This window comes from Podarcis vaucheri (genome assembly GCF_965113315.1).
Source record: "Podarcis vaucheri genome assembly, chromosome: 2".
Taxonomy (NCBI): Eukaryota; Metazoa; Chordata; class Lepidosauria; order Squamata; family Lacertidae; genus Podarcis; species Podarcis vaucheri.
In genome coordinates, this window is record NC_138760.1 from 115,055,527 (window position 1) to 115,070,395 (window position 14,869).

General features: G+C 47.7%; 1 protein-coding gene across 1 annotated transcript in view; it reads left to right on the forward strand.

Annotated features, from left to right (window-relative positions):
* LOC309524694 (uncharacterized protein) overlaps nucleotides 1-14,869 on the forward strand; it is a 62,197-nt gene that overhangs the window by 9,007 nt on the left and 38,321 nt on the right. Inside the window, exon 2 of the mRNA XM_082209600.1 lies at nucleotides 765-927. Coding sequence (XP_082065726.1) covers nucleotides 828-927 — 100 coding nt within the window. The 5' untranslated portion in view covers nucleotides 765-827. The remainder of the gene's footprint in view (nucleotides 1-764; nucleotides 928-14,869) is intronic.

Here is a 14,869-nt window from a genome sequence, read left to right on the forward strand (position 1 = left end):
GACAGGTAGACCTCTGTGTTGTTTTGGGTCGATTGTGAGATCTTTGAAGGCCCTGCCCCCTTTCCGCAAGAACTTCTGCACATGCTCCTGTTTCTGTTTTTGCTCAGCAGTTCCTTGTTTTAATGTTTATTGTTGCCAAAAGAATCTAAATTTTTCTTGCGTCTCCCACCTCCTTAAAAAAGTCCCCTTACAGTTGCACATTCCTGATATTCATCATTACCTCATTTTATTATAATACACACGCACAACAAGAACTGACAATTTCTGCTGAATACGTTCTGATCCCTACCGCGTTCTGTGACATTGTGTTGGTGTGCATGTTGGGAACCTGTGTTACATGCAGCCATTTGCATCATGTGGCGACTCATGTTCCAGCTTTCAGCTGTATCTTTGTGATTCTCGTATTAGCTGTATTTGTGCCCCAATTGGGAGGTGGCAACTTGCAAAATAATCAGTTTAATAAAGCACAGGCTACCATAACTTCTGTATTAGAAGCACACTCAAGGATTTACAGAGATACACATTATCACATTTATTGTGGCCCTTTGGGCAACTGCCACAAGGCCACTAATGCCCATACCATGCCAGCCTTGGGAAGGGAGAAGGGACAGGCAGACGGAAGGAATTGCCAAAGGTGTTTGAAAATGGGTGGAGGCTCTTGGGAAGCGGGTGCCCAATAGGGGCTTCTAAAGGGGCAGCAGAATGTCTTGGGCAGAATTCCTTCAGGGTCTCTGAGACTCCCTTGACTTCTTCCTTCCTCCCAGGAAGCTACAACTTGCCTTGGCTTCTTTGCTCCTCAAGAAATTGAACCTGCAAACCTGGTCGGGATGGACGGAGGAAGATGGACAGCTGACCTGCTCAAGCTGTCTCCTGCATCCCTCCCTACGACCTCTGCGCATCCCCTCCCGGGACCCTCAGAGAAATCTGGTGAGTTTCAGGGGAGAGGAGATGGGGACATGGATGGCTGGATGGTGGAGGGAGAAAGAGGAAAAGATGGAGAGGAGACCAAAGGCAGGAAGGGCCAGGCAAGAAGAAAGAAGGAAGGAAGGGAGGGATGAGGCCTTTTTCAAAGCAGCTCTTTGTTTTTGGAATCCCTTTCATAAAGTAGTGGGGGCAGATTTTCTTTCTCTATGCTTTTAAATCTCTGGTGTTATTTCCACTGCAGGATTAAGTGACGAAAATGATGTTGCACACCAATCCAGAAAAATGGGTGAAGGGGGCTATGGTAATGCTTCCCGTCATTATGTATACTTCATATATTTAAATACCGTATTTTTTGCTCTATAACACGCACCAGACCATAACACGCACGTAGTTTTTAGAGGCGGAAAACAAGAAAAAAAATATTCTAAATGAAACAGTGGATGTATGATTTTTGTGGTTCATTCTGTGGCCACAGACATGTGATCTGACAGTGAGTTTAGAGTAGCCCAATGCAAAAATCCTGAGGATCCATGTGGATCCATGCTTTGTAACCACGTTTTTGCACCACTGCGACCCTAGGCAACAGTGGGTGCGTGATTTTTTTTGGTGCAAGATGTAGCCATGGACATGCTATGTGATCTGATGGTGAATTTGGGGTGACCCAATGCAAAAATCCTGAGGATCCATGCTTTGTAACCACGTTTTTGCACCATTGTGGCCCCAGGCAACAGTGGGTACGTGATGTTTTTGGTACAGACTGTAGCCATGGACATGTAATGTGATCTAGTAATGTGAGCCAGTATGGTGTAATGTAATGTGAGCCAGTGTGGTGTAGTGGTTAAGAGCGACAGACTCCTTTGTTGAGTTTGAGCAAACGCAGCAACAGAAGCAGGTGGGCAGTAAGATCCTGAGGTAGAATGCAGGAAAGCAGCAGCTTCCGCCTTCCCTCCGCCCGCCCGCCCGATCTTATTTTTGCCTATTTTTGCCCCTGCGCTCCGGCGAGTCAGCTCCAGGGACCATACATTCGCTCAATAACACGCACAGACATTTCCCCTTACTTTTTAGGAGAAAAAAATCTGCGTGTTATAGAGCGTAAATTACGGTAGTTTATATTACTTTTATTTTTTTAAAGACTGGGTCAGAGTGATACATTCCACCAGCAGAAAAATACAGTGGATGCATGCACCTCCCCAGTTTTGTGGGCTTTCGGGACAAAGGACCTGTTATCATGATACATAGTTCATGTGGCTGGAGGCTCTACACATAGTACTGGGCATATGAAGACCAAGTGGCACCAGCTTTCCTAATCAAGAGTCCCCTTTGTCAGACTGCAGCCCACAAAAGCTTAAGCCATAATACATTTATGTGCCTTTCAGGGCTGCAGAAGATGAATTAACAGAAGCATAGTTAATCTATGGACTTCTATCCTACTGGAAACAGTGACTGCCAGCAAGTTGGATATCTTGAAAAAAAGGGATTAGGCTGGTGTCTGTGCTCTGCGCTTGCGGTCCTAGGCAATAATCCTTCATTATACTAGTTTCTGGAAAGCACAGGAAAGCAGAGGGCTTTTGGGCTGAAATCTTGCTTGCTGGTTTCCTACAGGCATCTGCTTGGCTACTGTGAAAACAGGGTGCTGGACTGGGTGGGCCTTTACCCAATGCAGAAGGCTTTGTTTAGGTTCTAATATATTGCAATATTTTTACACTTACATGTTACATAACAACAGTTCAGTTTTACTTCTTACTCATAGGAGAGACTGCTATTGGAGCCTGTGATCCTTTCCTCACTTGAAAAAGAAAAAGACAGATGTTTCTTATAAGCCAGTTCCACCGTAGATCTCTATTATAAAATGATGGTGCTTTCTTAAGTGTGAATGGAGTGATCATGGGTTTCTCTTGCCATTATCTCATCTGCATTCCTAAAAATTTGGAACATGGAGAGGACAGTTGAGAATGGAGAAGGTGTTAAAATAAGAGAAGGTGCACATGGGAATTGACGTGTGTTCAGTTCCTTTCTTGTCTTTCATAGAAGTCTAACAGGATTCTCTCTCCCCCGACCCCTCTCCCAAACAGGTGAGGAAGACGATGGTCAGAATTCTACGGAGCCATCTGTGAATTCATTGGGAAGAACAAAGAAACAGTTTAAATGCAGGGAATGTGGAATGTGCTTTAGTCACTTTGGAAGACTGAGGATACACCAACAAACTCACACAGGAGAGAATCCATTTAAATGCATTGAATGTGGAAAGAGCTTCAGTCATACTGGCAATCTTAGAACACATCAACGAACTCACACGGGGGAGAAACCATTTAAATGCATTGAATGTGGAAAGAGCTTCAGTCATACTGGCAATCTTAGAACACATCAACAAACTCACACGGGGGAGAAACCATTTCAGTGCACTGAATGTGGAAAGAGCTTCAGTCGTAGTGGAGACGTTAGAATACATCAACGAACTCACACTGGGGAAAAACCATTTAAATGCATTGAATGTGGAAAAATCTTCAGTCATAGTGGAGCCCTCAGAACACATCAACGAAGTCACACGGGGGAGAAACCATTTAAATGCATTGAATGTGGAAAAATCTTCAGTCGTAGTGGAGACCTTAGAATACATCAACGTACTCACACTGGGGAGAAACCATTTAAATGCATTGAATGTGGAAAGAGCTTCAGTTGTAGTGGAGCCCTTAGAAGACATCAACGAACTCACACTGGGGAGAAACCATATAAATGTATTGAATGTGGAAAGAGGTTCAGCCATAGTGGAACCCTCAGTACACATCAACGAACTCACGCGGGAGAGAAACCATTTAAATGCATTGAATGTGGAAAGAGCTTCAGTCATAGTGGATCCCTCAGAACACATCAACAAACTCACACGGGGGAGAAACCATTTAAATGCATTGAATGTGGAAAGAGCTTCAGTCGTAGTGGAGTCCTTAGAATACATCAACGAACTCACACAGGGGAGAAACCATTTAAATGCATTGAATGTGGAAAGAGCTTCATTCATAGTGGAATCCTTAGAATACATCAACGAACTCACACAGGGGAGAAACCATTTAAATGCATTGAATGTGGAAAGAGCTTCAATCGTAGTGGAGCCCTTAGAATACATCAACGAACTCACACAGGGGAGAAACCATTTGAATGTACTGAATGTGGAAAGGGCTTCAGTGAGATTGGATCCCTCAGAAAACACCAAGAAACTCACATGGGAGAGAAGCCATTTAAATGCATGGAATGTGGAAAGAACTTCAGTGAAAGTGGAACACTTAGAATACATCAACGAACTCACATAGGGGAGAAACCATTTAAATGTATTGAATGTGGAAAGCGCTTTAGTCGTAGTGGAGACTTTAGAATACATCAACGAACTCACACCGGGGAGAAACCATTTAAATGTATTGAATGTAGAAAGAGCTTCAGTCATAGTGGAGCCCTAAGAAAACATCAACGTACTCACATGGGGGAGAAACCGTTTAAATGTATGGAGTGTGGAAAGGGCTTCAGTCAAAATGGAGCCCTTAGAATACATCAACGAACTCACACGGGGGAGAAACCGTTTAAATGTATGGAGTGTGGAAAGGGCTTCAGTCAAAATGGAGCCCTTAGAATACATCAACAAACTCACAGGGCAGAAACCATTTAAATTTATGGAGTGTGGAAAGAGCTTCAGTCAAAATGGAGCCCTTAGAATACATCAACAAACTCACAGGGCAGAAACCATTTAAATTTATGGAGTGTGGAAAGAGCTTCAGTTGTAGTGGAGACCTTAATATTCATGAGCGAATTCACACAGGTGAAAAGCCATATAAATGTATGCAGCGTTCAACTCAAGTATCACTACTTAATTCACATCAAGAAACTCATAAAGGCAGAAATCAATTTTAAATACATGGAACCCGTGTGATGTTCTGGTTTTTGTATTTAAATTTGTATACACATATATATGTTTTAAAGTAATGAAGGTCACATATACTTGATGTACAAAAGAAGTTGCAAGTTGTTGCTAGATAAATGGGGGAAGTGTGAATATGGAATGCTCAAGGTATGTGATGAATCTGTTGAGTTTTGACCTCCGCCCTTCAATGCCAAAATGATGGGCTGCCCTTGTCTTGTGGATCAGCATCTTTCAGGCTTGAGGGAATTGCCTTCCTTCCCCCTTGGCCGTAGATAAGCAGAACAAAGGAAAAGGGGTCTTCTTACCAGTTAGAAGCTTTAATGATCCCAGCGAGAGAACAAAAACCTGTCTTCTAGGAATGGCAGTGCTCCCAATTAAGAGGTCTACCCCTTTTCATCCCTAGTCACCCCCGTCACTTCTGCATCTCGTAACCTCAGCTCATACACTCTGTGCTTTCTGTCCTGCCATTTTCGCAACTCTCCTTGAACTTGGGGAAAGCGGAGGGATGTTTTCCAGACACAGTGAATCTGTTAACTCTCTCATGTTTCTTCTGCAAGGTGTTCCCCATCCAGTATTTCCCAGCTTCTGCCTTCTGAACTATGTTCCTCTGCAAACCACTGTTTCAAATCTATACAGTCCTGCTGCTCCTGGGAAGATTCATGGGGAGGCTCCCACGGATGCGCCTCAGTGCTGCTTTCCTCAGCTGGGTCCCTGGTTAGGTTAGGGTTTAGGGGAGAAAGCATGGGTCTGGCCCTTGGGTGGGGGCGAGGGGAGAAGGGAAGAGAAGTAGAGGCGATGCTTCTTTTTCCACGCAAGGCTAGTTCTTGTTTCTCCCAAGTACGCGCCTGTAATCAGCGAGCGTGCATTTAGCAGGAGTGCATCCCTTTGTCTCATAGCCTAAGATGCTTCAGGAGGCATTAGGGCGAAGCGTGTGTATCACACATGTGCTGTGAGAGCAATGGTGGGGGGGGACGGTAAATAACTGTCGGGGTGCTTAAAAGGAGGCTTTTGTTTCATGAGAGGGGGTGGGGGAGGAGAGCCTTAGCAATGCCGACCAGAAAGAGCCAAGCGTGCCTATAGGATACATGTGGTTGCTACTCTGAATTTGAAGATGGGTAGTGGTAGTGGAAAATGCTTCTGCTAAAAGCAGATCTAGGGAAGATTAAGTTAATTGCAACCTTAAACACACTTGGGTCCCATTAGAGAGGATCCTCATGAGGCCGGAGGAACATTGCCCGGCTGTGAGGTGTAATGTCCACCACTCCCTGCAAGGCCTTTCCCACCTGGCCTAGGGGGTGGGGTGTAGGGATGATCGCGGAGTGGGCAGTGGGGTCCGGAGGGAGCACACTGCACCAGCAGGCAGCCACAGTCTGCCTGCACGCATGACCTTGGGGTGCGGGGCACCCGCCCCCCAGACAAGCCACACCTGTCTGAACATCGTTCCCTCTGTCTAACCTTTTGCAGTCTCAGTACTCTGCGGTGTCCTGTCTGTAACCTTTGTCTCTGAGACCTTTTGTCTCCTTCATCATACACTGTGCAAGGGGGAAATGACGCGGTGGAAACAGGTGCCAAAATAACTTTGTACCACCCCACTATCTCAGGACCGGAAGATATGCAAAGGTCACAGCCCAAAATGTATCTGCTTGGGTTTGCATATTTGTCTCAATAAAAGGAGGCTCCACAGGGCTGGCCGGCAGCTTGCATGCAGCTCACCTGTGTGCAGCTCACCTGCATTATCAACTCCCTGCCTCATGTCCTTCACTTCAGTGGGGCCCAGACTCACCCAGCCCTACTATGTTAAATTTGTATTCTGTAGTTGACCTCCTTTGCAATGTTTTATTTTGAAATCTTTTTAGATAATATTTTAGATTTCTCATATGTTGCTTTGAATGTATATTCTATACAGTAGTAAGTTGGGACAAAAATGTTATGTCCTGAAGTTCTCACCCTGGGCCAGCACGGGGATACTGTAGATAGTTATGCAAATGAAGGATCGAAAGTGGCATTCAGTGATTGGATAGTTTGTATGCAAATGAAGGATCGAAAGTGACGTTCAGTGATTGGATAGTTTTAGAAAGTTGCAACAGTTACGATTGTTCTGGAGCACTATATAAGCAGGCTGACTGAGCTCAGTTCAGTTCTGTTCCAGCTTACAAATAAAGAGCTGCTTTGGAAGAATCGCTCTGTCGTCTGATATGTTCGCCCACAACCTAACAGTGGCGACGAGGATGGGATCGATGGACATCAGAGCATAGCCGGATGTGGCCATCCTCTGGACTGAGCTGAATCACTGAGCAAAATCACTTAACAGAAGCAATTCAGAGCTGACTGTTCTGGCTAGAGCACTGTGTTCCATCCATCGCCCTTCACGCCGGCATCAGAATCATGGCTTCACTTGTACCTCTACCGCTGTTTCCGCCAGCCTCTGAATCATGGGACTCCTACCTTGCTCGGTTTGACTGCTTCCTCCAAGCCAATGAGCTGACAGCAGTATCAAAGGAACGGAAGCGGGGCTTATTCCTCAGCCTCTGTGGGCCTGAGGCGTTCGAAACGGCCCGAGCATTGCTTGAGCCTGAAGCAGTCCAGGCAACACCATGGGACACGATTCAAGAGAAGCTCCGAAACCACTACGCACCAAAGCCGTTCAGGATTGCTGCCTGCCATGCGTTTTACCACCAGAACCAGGCAGAGGGGGAGTCAATCAACAACTACACCACCGCCCTCTGACAGGCTGCAATGCACTGTGAGTTCCGAGGCTTAGACGATGCCCTGATGAATCGAATCATCTGCGGGGTCTGGGACATCCATCTGCAACGGCGTCTCCGCGCCAAGCCAGACCTCATGCTGCAGAAAGCCATTGAGGAGGCCGTGACCAGCAGCCCGCCTCTTGCTAGGAAGCTAGTTCTAGTGCATCACGAAGAGGCCAGCAGTGATGAGGCATCCTCCAGTGAAGACGATGACGTGCACCACACAAAGCGGGAGCACAGGAAGTTCCAACAGAAGTCCAAGGGCCAACCGGAATGTGCCGGCTGCGGAGGCAACCATTCCCGTGCCAAGTGTTGATTCAGAGACGCCATCTGTCGGACGTGTTCCAGAAGGGGCCACATCGCTAAGGTCTGCCGATCGGCTCCGTCTGACACACACACCCCTTCACCGACTCGCAAGTCCAAGTCTTCACTCCAATCTGCCAAGGAAAGCTGTTTCGCTCTCACCAACTGCCGCTGCCCGTCTGGAACCACAATTGGCCAAACCGACTTGCCTACGCGACGCAAGCTGAACGTCACGGTGCTCATTGAAGGAGCTCCATTTGACATGGAGATTGACACCGGGTCTGCCCTGTCCATCATGTCTTGGAGCACCATCAAAAGACTGGTACCCAGAGTGTCCAAAAGGCAACTCGATTCTCACCGTGTACACCTGAGAGAATACCGGGAAACGACATTCCCGTGGTAGGCGTTGGCCGGTTCTGGATCGCCTTCAAGGACTTTTCGGGCCTGCTCCGACTGGTGGTGGTCGAAGGTCAGCGGCCAAGCCTCCTAGGGCTAGTCTGGTTTGATGCCCTCGGCCTGGAAGTCACCGGCATCAACTGCATCTCTAACGCAGAGACTGAGGGTCTGGTCAAAGACTTTGCCGAGGTTTTTGACGGCACTTTGGGGCAATATACAGGTACGCCCATCTCCTTTAGCCTTGATCCACAAGTCGCCCCCATCAAGCTAAAGCAACGCTGGGTTCCCTTTGCTCTCAAGGCTAAGGTGGAGAAACAACTGGACAAGCTGATCGCCCAAGGAGTTTTGGAGCCGGTTGACCACGCCAAGTGGGAAACCCCCATCACGCCTGTCAAGCCAGACGGGTCGGTGAGAATCTGCGCCGACTACAAGTGCACGATCAACAAGGCACTTCAGCAGCACGCTGTTGTTCAACACCTGCTGCATTCCTTGGGTGAGGGTAAGGTCTTTGCTAAGCTGGACCTTGCCCAAGGCTATCAACATCTGCCCTTTGATGATGCCACTGCTGAAGCCCAGACCCACCGAGGGGCATTTCGTTGCCGCCGTTTGCAGTTCGGGGTGAGTGTGGCCCCTGGCATCTTCCAAAGCCTTATGGAGCGTCTCCTGCAAGGGCTTCTGGGCGTGGTACCATATTTTGATGACGTCTTGGTGTTTGCAGACTCACACCAGCAGCTTTTCCGAGTGCCTCCGTGCCATGCTGACCAGGTTCCAGGAGGCCGGGCTCAAGGTAAAGAGGGAGAAGTGCCAGATCGCTGTTCCACAGGTGGAGTTCCTGGGCTATCATATTGACACCTCCGGCCTTCACCTGACCACATCCAAGATCCGCGCTATCCAGCAGGCCCCCATCCCAAAGAACAAGATGGAGTTGCAGGCGTTCCTGGGACTGCTGAACTTTTATAACATGTTCCTGCTCCACAAAGCCACGGTGGCTGAGCCTCTTCACCAACTCCTCAGCACAAAGACACCTTGGTCCTGGGGTCATCGGGAGACGGCCGCCTTCAATGCAGTCAAGGCTCTCCTTTCATTGGACAGTGTGCTGGTACAGTACAGTGAAGCCAGGCCGCTGGTCCTTGCCTGCAACGCCTCACCTTTTGGCATTGGCACTGTCCTTAGTCACCGTTTTCCAGATGGAAGAGAAGCACCGCTCGCCTACTTTTCCAGGACGCTATCTCCAACGGAATGGAATTACAGCTAGCTCGACAAGGAGGCACTGGCACTTGTGGCTGGAATGAAGAGGTTCCATGAATACCTCTACGGCAGGACTTTCAACCTCATCACCGACCACAAGCCGCTCCTGGGCCTCCTCGCCGGTGATTGACCAACTCCACCGGTCCTCTCGCCGCGCATGCTGCAATGGACTGTTTTCCTGGCTGCCTACCACTACCGGCTCGTCCATTGCCCGGGGAAATCGATGGGCCATGCCGACACCCTCAGCCGTTGCCCTCTTCCAGCGTTTGTGGAAGACCCGGCTCCAGCTTCATCACTGCTCCTGATTTAGGATCTTCCGGCAGCGCCTGTATCGGCTGCCACTGTGGCCTCCGCACCTGCCCAGGATCGCACCATCAGCCGTGTGCTCAACTGGGTGTGGAGGGGGTGGCCACAAGGGCCTTTTGCATCGGAGTTCCAGCCCTTCACAACCAGACAACATGAACTCTCGGCTCATCGCAGCTGTCTGCTGTGGGGAGACCGCATCGTGATTCCCCAAAGACTCCGTCAACGTGTGCTGGAGGCTCTGCACGTTGGCCACCCGGGAATTGACAAAATGAAGGCGTTGGCTCGGTGTTACTCATCACCGACCACAAGCCGCTCCTGGGCCTCCTCGCTGGTGATTGACCAACTCCACCGGTCCTCTCGCCGCGCATGCTGCAATGGACTGTTTTCCTGGCTGCCTACCACTACTGGCTCGTCCATCGCCCGGGGTGGGCCATGCCGACATCGTCCATCGCCCGGGATGGGCCATGCCGACACCCTCAGCCGTTGCCCTCTTCCAGCGTTTGTGGAAGACCCGGCTCCAGCTTCATCACTGCTCCTGATTGAGGATCTTCCAGCAGCGCCTGTATCGGCTGCCACTGTGGCCTCCGCACCTGCCCAGGATCGCACCATCAGCCGTGTGCTCAACTGGGTGTGGAGGGGGTGGCCACAAGGGCCTTTTGCATCGGAGTTCCAGCCCTTCACAACCAGACAACATGAACTCTCGGCTCATCGCAGCTGTCTGCTGTGGGGAGACCGCGTCGTGATTCCCCAAAGACTCCGTCAACGTGTGCTGGAGGCTCTGCACGTTGGCCACCCGGGAATTGACAAAATGAAGGCGTTGGCTCGGTGTTAGGTCTGGTGGCCTAAAATGGACGATGCCATCACTGCCTGGGTTTCCACCTGTCAAGTGTGCCAAGAATCGAGGCCTGCACCACCGGCAGCTAAGGGACACACCTGGGAGACACCCAAGACACCCTGGTCGAGGGTGCACATCGATCTGGCCGGCCCCTTTCACGGCCGGACTTTTATGGTAGTGGTGGACACCTATTCCAAATGGCTGGAGGTGGCCCTGATGCCCTCCACCACTACCGAGGCCGTCATCCGGGTGCTGCGAGGCCTCTTTGCGACGCATGGGTGTCCTGATGTCCTTGTCTCTGACAATGGACCACAGTTCACATCAGGCGCTTTTGAGCGGTATCTTTTGGGACTGGGCATCCGCCATGCCCTAACGGCACCATTTCATCCATCCAGCGACGGGCAAGCAGAGAGAATGGTGCGCTCGGCAAAAGAGGCACTGGCGCACCTGGACCAGGGAGACTGGCACGAGCGGGTTGCCAAATACTTGTTCGTACAACACATCACCCCTCATGCGGCCACAGGGCGGAGTCCTGCTGAACTGCTTATGGGCCGCCGCCTCAGGTCCCCGCTCAACCGGCTGCACCCAGACTTTGCTGTGCCCGAACCCCCATGCTGTGCCAACGCGCCATGGTCATTTGTTCCCAGAAACCATGTCTTTGCCCGGAACTTTGTGGGGGACATTCCTTGGGTGCTAGCAACAGTAGTGGTAGTTACTGGACCTCGCTCGAAGAGGTGGCACTCGAAGACGGATGCTTGTGGTGCCGGCACATAGACCAGCTTAGGTGCAGGGTTGGGGACTTGGACACTACCGTGGTGCCCCCAACTGCGCTCGTGGCTCTGGAACAGACACTTACAGATGGTGAGGCTCCACCTACACCTCCCTTGCAAACTGCCGGCATGGAGCCAAACCAAGCCGCTTCAGAGGGTCTGCCAGACTTACCACAGACTCAGACCACTACCGTGCCTGACATTCCACCAACTCCACTTGCGGAGGTTCCACCCACAGCAGCGGATCCAGGGGACTTGGTTTCAATGCTACCTAGGGTCGCACCACAGCCTCAGCAAGAATTGGGTGGCCCCCCGGACTTGGCTACCAGTCCCCGGTGGTCTGGAAGAGTTTCCAAGCGCCCAACTTATTTAAAGGACTATGTTGTTGGACATGTATCACTGTTGGTCTAAGTATGTGAAATGTAACCGATATGCTCTTGTGCCTAATTGAACCATTACGTGTAGTGCTGTATATAAGAAAACCATTACGATTGTAACTAACACCTTATCTCGGTGGGGAGGGGTGTTATGTATTGAAGTTCTCACCCTGGGCCAGCAGGGGGATACTGTAGATAGTTATGCAAATGAAGGATCAAAAGTGACGTTCAGTGATTCGATAGTTTGTATGCAAATGAAAGATTGAAAGTGACGTTCAGTGATTCAATAGTTTTAAAAAGTTGCAACAGTTATGATTGTTCTGGAGCTCTATATAAGCAGGCTGACTGAGCTCCTCAGTTCACTTCTGTTCCAGCTTACAAATAAAGAGCTGCTTTGGAAGAATCGCTGTGTCGTCTGATATGTTCGCCCACAACCTAACAAAAAACACCTCGGGTGACAAACACTTCAGGTTACAAACTCTACTAACCCGGAGTTAGTACCTCGGGTTGAGAACTTTATCTCAGGATGAAAAGGGAAATTGTGTGGTGGCAGCGGGAGGCCCCATTAGCAAAAGCGCACCTCAGGTTAAGAACAGTTTCAGGTTAAGAATGGACCTCCAGAACCAATTAAGTTCTTAACCCGAGGTACCACTGTATTTCACTTTTTTCAAATTGTTTTATTTATGTTTTATTGATATTTGCTTTAACCCGCTTTGAAGTTATTTTTTAAAAATATAAAGGGTATAGAAATTAAACAAACAAAAAATAAATAAATGTATAGAGCAGGGATATCCAACGTGGGGTTGCTCACATGTTGGGCAACAGCTCTTATAAGCCTCAGCCCGTACGGCCAAGGTTGATGGGAGTTGTAGTTGAAAAGCTCAGGGGTGGAAAATCTCATGTTTCTTACAACTTTTCATTATGAATAATTATAGGCAAAACTTTTGATGATTCAGAGCTCATTTTTAGCTTCCAGGAGCAGCTGGTCACTTCTGCTTTATAAACAAACTCAAATATATTGACACACTTTACATTAAAATTAAATTTCAGAAGAGAGACAAACAATTTTTTTTAAAAAAGCCATTTTTTAACTTTACAAACCATTATCTTCTCAATCCAAGATTTGCTTTTCATATGTATAAAAATACTTGGTTAGCAAGGGGGGGTACAGAAATAATAATAAAAAAGTGACAATAAAAGCATTATCAGCATTTAAAAAGAAATGCTAGTGGATGTTCTTCTGCAAGCTGTTCCCCATCCAGTATCTCCCAGCTTCTGCCTTCTGAACTATGTTCCTCTGCAAACCACTGGTCCAAATCTATACAGTCCTCCTGCTCCTGGGAAGATTCAGAGGGAGGCTCCCACGAATGTGCCTCAGTGCAGCTCTCCTCAGCTGGGTCCCTGGTTAGGTTTTGGTTTAGGGGAGAAAGCATGGGCCTGGCCCTTGGGCTGGGGCGAGGGGAGAAGGGAAGCGAAGTACAGTGGTACCTCGGGTTATACATGCTTCAGGTTACATACGCCTCAGGTTAGATTCCGCTAACTGTCGAGAATCCAGCTCGACATCAGTAAGAAAATCAGTAAGAAATCAGTCTCACACCAAGATGACTTGAAGAAGCTTTGGCTACAGCCGTAACGTTTATTGTGTGCAGTAAAAAATAGATCATCCTCCCTCCTCCAGCACTGCGCTTGCTCTGCCTGGTACTGAAAGGTACCAAATCAAAGGAATGTAACCTTGCTTTTGCCCACAGACAAAGAGAGTGTTATGTTACGTGAGCCAATCATTAGTCTAGCATGAGGTGGTCACGTGCTCATCATGCTCTTAGCAATATCTCGTGCTGTAAAATCACTCTGCAATAATAAGAACTCTGCTCATGCTCTTATGTACAAGCAATCATTTTCCCACATGCCCTCTTTTCTTGTTTATATTATAAGAGGAAATCTTAATCAGAATCATATATCTCATTACCTAAGCGTTTATATTTTGCAATATAAATTCCCCTTGTAACCCCTGTGGTGGGCCGTGGTCGATACCACCATGCAGTACATTGGGAAATCAAAGAAGGCAAGCATTGAATACAACAGCACACCATAATAAAACCAACAATACATGCAATTACAATCAATAACATTTTTCTTAACCATAATCGATTAGGCAACCAAGAAAACAACCAATCCCATGGATCAAAACCTTCAGGTGGATTTAAAGGATTATGGGTTATCATTTGTTCCATATAATCAATAGTAGCGGAGATATTGGTTGATTGATCAGTTATATACATACAACAATGAGAATGAATTAAGGCACAAATTCCACCTTTAGATGCAAGAATTATGTCCAAAACATAAAGGCTTTGAAGAGAAACGTCCCTTATCTCTGACATTTCTGTGTTAATCATTTTTAAAGCCAAGATAGTAGAATTAAACAAGGCTTCAGTCCAGTTTGCCAATCTATGCAGGTCACGGTAATTCATCCCTACACCTAAAGAGGGAAAAAGGGATCTAGAGATGGCTGTTCCTGTATAATGAGAAATAGATGATTGTACTTCCCTTCTGTTACGCAAACGAACCTCTGGGAGCTCGTCCATTTTATATATCAGGGGTATCACTACTCCTAGAGTGCAGGTTCCAGAAAAAGCAAAGGGGATTTCTTTGTAGGCCCTTGTGCCACAGAGTAACCATAAATCAGATTGAAGCAAACATGTAGATTTACTGCTCTTTCTCATCCAGTCGAACCAAACATAAAAATCTCTACACGCAGCCTGTTGGTCATAAGTCATGTAAATTGTGACATTATTAACTGAAACTTTTGGCCTACCACTCATAGTGGTAACATTAAGAAAACAAGAAGATCCATTAACATACTCATATGTCCAATTACAATATGGATAATGACCTAAAAATTTATTGCTACTATGATTGAAACGAAAACAATGAGGCGCTATTTCAACAAGCGATAAAGACATAGGAGGTGAACTTGTACGATTGTCCTTCATATTATTGCTAATCTTGTATGAAGCATTTACAGGAATACCATGTAATAAAATGCCAGAACTTTT